Source organism: Hordeum vulgare, chromosome 1H (assembly GCF_904849725.1).
Source record: "Hordeum vulgare subsp. vulgare chromosome 1H, MorexV3_pseudomolecules_assembly, whole genome shotgun sequence".
Taxonomy (NCBI): Eukaryota; Viridiplantae; Streptophyta; class Magnoliopsida; order Poales; family Poaceae; genus Hordeum; species Hordeum vulgare.
This window is the reverse complement of record NC_058518.1, coordinates 513,121,417-513,129,632: the sequence shown is the minus strand read 5'-3', so window position 1 is coordinate 513,129,632 and position 8,216 is coordinate 513,121,417. Positions and strand designations below refer to the sequence as shown.

The 8,216-nt window shown below is 48.9% G+C and overlaps 1 protein-coding gene across 1 annotated transcript; it reads left to right on the top strand.

Annotated features, from left to right (window-relative positions):
- Positions 1 to 3,193: 3,193 nt before the first annotated feature.
- LOC123421512 (probable esterase D14L) lies at positions 3,194 to 5,310 on the top strand. The gene is made up of 3 exons (XM_045107557.1): positions 3,194 to 3,539; positions 3,625 to 3,848; positions 4,603 to 5,310. Exons 1-3 carry the CDS (start codon positions 3,396 to 3,398, stop codon positions 5,153 to 5,155), a joined length of 921 nt encoding a protein of 306 aa, XP_044963492.1. The 5' UTR covers positions 3,194 to 3,395; the 3' UTR covers positions 5,156 to 5,310.
- Positions 5,311 to 8,216: the final 2,906 nt, after the last annotated feature.

The following is an 8,216-nucleotide window of genomic DNA, read 5'->3' as shown; positions in this document are numbered from 1 at the left end:
TAAGTATTGCTACAAATGTAAGCCCGGTCATGTTCAACTTTTGAAATCAATTAGTTGATTAATTAGTGGTCACTTTCTCGGTTGGTTAACAGGGCACATCATCTATACTTTTAGAGCTGAAACGGCTCGATCGATTGCTAGCTCATCGCTTCCACAAAAACAGTGATCATCGGTTGGTACCTCAATGTCAATCAGCAGCAGTGGCCGGCGGTTTCTCTTAATTACTAGATGAAACCTTGATAATCTAAAACAAAACTTTCAAAAACGGGGTAACGCTTTCGGCATCTCCATCAAGTGATGATGACGACCATAATAGCTAACGCAGCCGCCTCCCATCCAATTTTTTTTAGGATTTTTCTGCCTCCCAGAGACGCCGGTCGCCGCCGTTTGTCCGTCTCGTCCCCGGTGGCCTTTGTGCCATGACGTCACGGTGGATCTCGGCCCTTGCCGACGGGTGGACTATGTTTTCAGTTGTTCCTTCACGTTTTGTTAAGGGAAAGCAAGGCGAGACGGTGGCGGCTTCCTGAAAATGGAATAAAATTCTCCCCACGTAGCCTCTATTCTGATGGTGTGTCTAGCATCATCGGTGGGTGTGTGGAGCGTGCCTCCGGTGGATCCACAGACGCAAGCCGAGGAAGAGTTTTTACAACAGGAGACCCCCGTACCTCCAGATCGGATCTCGTCAGTGCCGTACCTCGCCGCCGGGCGCCTCCACTACATAAGTCCCTCCCGTCACCCCCCGTAACCCCCTCTCGTCGTCCCCGTGGGCGACCAGGGGGTAATCCTAGCCGCCGCCGCCGGTTCTCCCTCGCTCCTCCTTCATCCTCGCCGCCGCCAGCAGCGCCGCCGGGCGAAGCCTGGTCGGCAAGGGCGGCGACAAGGATCGTCTCCCCTTCACGCGACATGGCTGGCACGGGACAGCCGTTCGTGAGGAGGCGCCGGACTAGCGCGCGGTGCGGCGGCGCGGCATGTGGATCCTAGAGGCGGCGTGCGGAGCGCGTCGAGGGCTGGGGTTCGTTCTTGCGGCGCGGTGTGGCGACTGCGGGAGGGGCAAGACATTGTGGTCGCGTGCATCGTCGAGTTCGGGTCAGATCCTTCTGGATCCGGCGCCCGGACGCCGTCGGCCAGCACAGGGTGGTGGTACTCGTCACTGCTCAGATTGGATCTTCATTGATCCAGATACCCGTGGTGTGCTTCTCTCCTGTGGTTTCCTGGCGTTGCCGACGTGGCCGCGGATGAAGCTGGTGGAGGAGATTCAAATAGGGGGAAACCCATTGGTCGGCCCTGGCCGGCCGCGCCGACAATGACGCTCAAGGGCGCTGTTGTTCTTCCTGGAGACGTCGGTCTACGTCTGCTCCTCCACTTCCTACCTCACTGCCTCTCGGGTGAAAACCCTAACTCCAGTGGGCGGCGACGGTGTCCTTGATGTCGTGACCTTCCTGAAGGCGTCGCCTTGAGGGCTGAGTGGTGGTGGGCACTATGTGGGTCCTGGACGGTTGCTGGTGGTGGACACTGCTTCGGGGGAAACCCTAAGATCTGACTTTCTAGATCGGACGATGGCGGTACTGCGGTGCCGTTTCTCTCTTGGGAGCATCGTTTGTGGAGCAGCGCTGGATGATAGAGGCATGAGATGGAGCGGCTTCGTCTGGCCCGAAGGTTTGGTGGAACTGTCAAGTCAAGCATGTCCGACAGGTGCTACGCTGAGTCATGCCTGGTTGGTAGGTGCTACGCATGACAGTTCTTCCAGTATCTTCATGTCTGGATGAATGAGCGCAGGGCGGTGGCGCTGTTTGGCGCCGTGGTGGCGTCTATCTTCTTGCACAGAGCTTTCGATGGAGATGTCAAGTCATGCCTGGCCGACAGGTGCTACACTGTGTCATGCCTGGTCGGAAGGTGCTACACACGACAAATCTTCCAGAATCTTAGCGTCTGGACTGACGAGCCATGGTGGCGTCGACCGATGGACGGACTGGCAAGGATTATACAGATCTCTTTCCTGAAGATGGGTCAGCGGCCTGATGATGATGGCGGTGTCTAAAATGTGTGCATGTGGTGTACGCTTTAGGTCTGCTGCACCGGCTGCATGTGGATGGATAGGTGACGGCATCGGTTTTAGATATGGGGAGTGAGAGCACTACACATTATTGAGTTTCGTAGGTGTGAGTGGTGGCTTCGGATGGTTTGATCTATGTTCTTGTTAGACCTATGTCGAATAATTAATAAAGATGACCATATACATCGATTGATTCAGAGGCCGAGGGTTTGAACCTCCTTTTCAAAAAAAAAAAGTGTTTTCATGTTGGATCCTTCTGATCTATGCTACTCTTCATCGTCTGCGGTTGTTGTTCTGCGGCGATGGTCCTATGAGGCCTTAGCACCATGATTTTTCGACAGTCTATTACAACAAATGTTGCCTGGCTCCGACAAGGTAGAGGCAACGACGGCAGCGCGCCTTCGGCTCGCTTCAGTGCTTGTAGTAGTTGTTAGGTGTTCTATGAATCTAGATGTCTTTTTACTATTTCTGGTGTTTATTGAATAGATTGCAATTTTCTTTCAAAAAATAAATAAATAAGTGATGATGACGCCCTTTTATTGATTCCGAAGTTCATTATCCAAGTGTTCATCAAATAACTGGAACATAAGGTTGCCTCAAGAGCAAATAAAAACAAAAGCGTAAGGAAATGTGCATCTTTCATCAGAAATCCGATTAGTAGACCCTAAACAAATTCTGAGAAATCATCTCCCATCCCTATAATGAGACTAGTAGTCCTATTAGTAGTCGGTGAACAAATTGGCCGAACAAATCTGAAGAGATCATGTCCCATCGGTCGCACAAAGAAGGTGGGCGATCCAGCTGATGGCTATGAATGAATTATATAACTTTCAATAGAAGAAGAAGTTTAGTCTTGTTTGACTTTTCCAAATGACCCAAAGTAAAGCACAAATTCTCATCCGAATCTAATTATCTAGACTTGTTGCGTGTCAATCGTCGTTTTTCATTTGCGGGGGCGTGTCAATCGTCGTTGGAGGATGACACCTGCGTGTAGGAGAGTACGACTTTGCACCAACCAACGATTCGTTCTTCAGTTATTAGTGCCAGGTCTGATAGACGACAGAGACGCACTTTCCGGTCCAGTGAACGGAATCTCTCCATTTTCCTACCGTTTTTCTGGATGGTGCCCGACTGGCTCTGGCTCTGGCTCTGGCTGCCGGTCGGGGCAGACCCAACGGATTTTAATTTGTATACACACGCTGACACACACATCACCCACCACATCCACATGTGAACTAAGCTCTATAAGTTGCACCACCGGCCGATCTGCTTCTCCCCACATGTGCACGAGAGAGGATACGCGAGTGGAATCAAAAGTTAAGAAGTTGAGTTGAGGGAGGCGATGAGGATGCGGCGGTGGTGCGCGAACGCGAGGGAGCTGGTCGTCGCCGGCGGCGAGGGGCCCACGGTGGTGCTCGCGCACGGCTACGGCATGGACCAGGCGTCCTGGGACAAGATACTGCCCTCCATCACCAAAGCAAACAAGGTACGTTCGTACACAGGCATGCACCTGTGGTACCTACTACCTACGTCGGTAAATCGGTAGCTGACCGGCCGGCTTCTGGGCACAGGTGGTCCTCTTCGACTGGGACTTCACCGCCGGCGCGGAGGGCGACGACGAGGCGAGGTACACGTTCGGGCGGTTCGCCGACGACCTGATAGCGCTGATGGACGAGAGGGAGGTCAGCGGCGCGGTGCTGGTGGGGCACTCCATGTCGGCCATGGTCGGCTGCATCGCCGCCGCCCGGCGACCCGACCTCTTCGCCCACCTCCTCCTCCTCTGCGCCTCCCCAAGGTACGTCGACTCTTCATCATCCATGCATGCATGCATATGCATACGGCACACCACACATCCACCGCGCGCGCGCCGACGGAGGTCCATCGACGCATGTCGCCGGCCGGTGTCCGTCTGCGGGCGCCATACCTAGCTACCGTGCATGCACGGCAGCTAGCTTGTGATACATCCGGATCTAGCCTTTTCGGATTTATTGTGACGTCTACGTCGGCGAGCCTACATGCACAAGTCACGGTCGCCGTAGCCACGGGGAAATCTGTTCTATCCACTCAGATTGTGTACCTCGCCGCCGGGTGCCTGCCGCCCAATAACTACAGTCGATTGAGACGTGGCATGGCAACACATGTCGCTCAAAAATATCTAGTTGTACCAGCTGGCTAGTACGTAGTATCCATTTCAGCCCACACCTGCGTCTAAGTCCACTGAGTTTTTTCTATTTTATGTCTGAATGGATTCTAGAAAGTGTTGTACCCTGTAAAAATATACTCACTCACTCTTTTCGAAAATACTTCTCATAAAAATGAATATATCTAGATGTATTTTAATTATAGATACATCTATTTTTATATATTTGTATAACTAGTAATTTCGGACGGAGGGCGTATAAGGCGATTCAGAATGAGTATAACACTAGATCTATTTATCCCGTAAAAACTCCATTTCTTTTCTTTAGGGGATAAAAAAACATTATGTGCGTGAAAAATGCATTTGACCGTCATGATGATGGAAGAAATTGTTTTTGGGTTTATTTTAGGTACATTAACTCGGAGGAGGAGGGGTACGTCGGCGGCTTCGATGAGGCGTCCATCCACGCCATGTTGGGGGCCATGGAGTCCGACTTCCAAGCCTGGGTCAAGGGCTTCGTCCCCAACGCCACCGGTGGCGCTGCCAATGACATGGCAGCCGCAACCGTCGAGCCCCTGGAGCGGAGCTTCCTGGCCATGGACCCGGCAGTGGCTCTCGGGATGGCCAGGATGATCTTCCTCGGCGACCAGCGCCCGGCCCTCGACGCCGTGCCCACGCCGTGCACCATCGCCGCGGTGCGTCACGACTTCGCCGCACCCCCGGTCGTGGCCGAGTACATGGAGCGGAGAATGACGAACGCCGCCGTGGAGATCATCGAGTCTGTTGGGCACTTCCCTCAGCTCGTGGCGCCACAACGGGTGGCAGACATGCTTGACAACGTGCTGCTACGGCTGCGCCATGAGGTGGCCTCACACGTCCAGGACGGCGTGGAGGAGGGAGACGCACATGTGCCCGTCACTGCCGACGTGGAGATCGATGGTGCCATCGACGTGACAACATAGATAGGGTCCAAAGAAGATGTGTACTGAGCGAGATCGATGTTGGCTTTTGGTGATGTGGTAGGTTGTACATCTACGAATTGTGGGGAGACTCATGATTTCTAAAATTTCATTAGCTCGTGAATAAATAAATATTGTGTGCTTGTAATTTGGGTTAACATTTTTTGGCACGGTAGAATACATTTAAAAACAGTTTTGCTAAAACACTTCCAGAAGTGACATAAGTATTGCACATCTTAGTCCTATATCATTGATCTTACCTGAGGATTCGTGTAGGTATTTTCTTTTTCTTTTTCTTTTCCTTCTTATGCTTGATTTAATCATGATTTAGATGTGCCCTAGACACATCAATTTAAAAAATGTTTAACATAAAATTAAACAAACCACATTACAAACTACATAAGTATATCTAAGTTCTAAATACTCGTACATGTAATGAGCACAACACACCTCATTACAAACTGCCGAGAAATACATAAGCCAATGACTTACTTCTGATCTGCCTGAGAAGGAGATCAAACTTGATAAACAAATAAGCACCGCGAACTTCATTACAAATAAGCTAGTTGATATTGGTCTCTTATTACTTCAATATGCCGATGCTACAATTCTCTTCATGGAACATGACCTCGGGAAAGCGAGAAATCTGAAATTAATTTTATCAGCATTCGTGAAACTCTAAGTTCTTAAGACCGGTTTTCATAAAAAGGAATTGTTTTGCATTGGCGAGGCTAAAGACAAGGCCCGCATGTATGTTGACCTATCCGGATGCGGGTTGGGTCAGTTTTCTATCATATATTTTGGGATACCGATACATCATCGGAAACTCCCAAATGCGGAATTTAAACATGTCGATAAGAGACTACATAAAAGACATAGGAGTTGGGATGTTAAACTACTCTCTCTCTCTGGATGAAAGATTGGTCCTCATAAATTTAGTACTGAATAATATGGTGCTATATAAGATTTCATTCTTCCAGTTGCTGAAAGGAGTTTTACATAGATTGGATTATTTCTGATTAAGATTGTTTTGGCAAGGAGATAGCGAGAAAAAAATTGTTGACGGGCTAAATGGAGTGTGGTTTGCTATCCCAAAGACCAATGTGGGTTAGGCATTCCTGGCCTTAGGTTAAGAATAGGTCCCTTCTCGGCAAATGGTTGTTTAAATTACTGATAGAACATGGTGAAAACTCTCCTAAGGAAGAGTATGTCGGTTCCAAAGCGGTATCCCAAGTATACTTCAAGCCTAGAGATTCTCACATTTGGGCTGGACTAATGGCTATGAATAAATATTTCTTCTTCTATTGATCCTTCTCGATTAAGGATGGCTTAGAAATTAGATTCTGGGAGGATAAATGACTAGGAAAAGCCTCACTCTCGAAGAAATATCTGGCTCTATACAACATTGTGTGTCACAAGGGTGATATTATCGCCACGATGGTGAAAATCATTTCCGCCAAATGTGATGTTCAGAAGAGATATGGTTGGACCCGGACTCCAATCGTGGAACATCCTGCTCTAGCAGTTGTCCATGATGCAATTGTCACATGGGTCCAATGAATTCCGATGGAATCTACTCCATCCGTTTCTAAATATAAGTCTTTCTAGATATTCCGCTATGGACTACATACGAAGCAAAATGAATGAATCTACACTTTAAATTATGTTTATATATATCTGTATGTAATCCAAATTGTTGGTAAACTGGATTATGTTGTTATTTTGGAAGGGATGTCATTGTTGTACAACTTTTGTTTCAAATCTAAAAACCAAATTGCTGGCATGACACTAACATTTGCATGCTACTATTGATGAATATTAGTAGTGACGTTGGCCACGTGGCACACCATCAGTATCTACAATACTGTTGACGTGGGCTTCAACACCACCACTATTTTGTAGCAATGACGCCCTATTGGTTCCATCGACCCCTCACACCAGTAAGGCAATTTTTGCCACGCAATATCTAGACTTTTCTGCACACATGAAAAGAGATAACCAAAGTTGTTTTTAATATCATAAGCGGAAGAGTCAGTTGAGTGCTGGGACGAATTTAGGAGGGGGGGGGGGGGGGTGAGGTGGGGCTAGACCCCCCTATCAAATTGATTCTTCTACTATGATTATGGTTGTTGCAGCCAAAAAAATTCACTTCATATGAACTTTGTCCCCTTCATGAACAAACTTGCCACAATTTGTTGTCACTTCTCGGAACGAGGTGTAACCAAGCCGGCGTTTGGAAGGAGGAAGTCGATCCTCATGTACACATGTATGACACCATGTTGTTCGGCGTAGGGAAATATTAACACTTGCTCTGGTGTTTTTCACTTTGGGTCAGCCGTCAAACTAGAAGGGATATTTCTATCGATTTTCCTATTTGTTGAATGTTTTCTCTTTGGCTGGACAAATACTAAATGAGAGATGTGTTTTTTTTTCTTTAACTCGGACAAAACAAGGACTGATGTATTACAAGTTTAGAACACGGGGTTACATGCATGCAAGTCTCAACACCGCGACTCAAAAAATGAAAGAGCATGTTTCTACAATTCTACGTACATGCAAGACCAAGTAGGGAAATAATGAAGTCCCAACACTGGCCTAGAACAAGCATGTTTCTACAATTCTACGTACATGTTTCTACAATTCTACGAGCTAGGGCGCGTGGTCTTGTGCCGTTTCCTCCTCTCCTCCATCTCCATGGGAAGCTACTACACTTAGAGCAGTGGGTGGTGGTGGTGGTGGTGGTGGTAGCATCTGGACTTTCTTGGTTAAGAGAACGTAGAGAGGGCTCTCCGGGCGGATGTCGGTGCCGAACAAACGCAAGGTTTTCTCCTTGAAAGCCCAGATCTCCACTACGTCATCCACCCTGAAACCGGAGCTGTTGATGAAGTCCATGTACCCCTCTCCCTTGATGACGCAGACGCCGCTGCTCTCCCAGCGCGTCAGCTGCAGCTCCCTGATGCCGGCGTTGCGCTCGATCACGAGCACGGGAAGGCCGCCGTGCTCCCTCCCCTTTCTCTTCTTCGTCTTCTCCCCTGGGACCTTGGGTAGTAGCTGCTTCTGAACC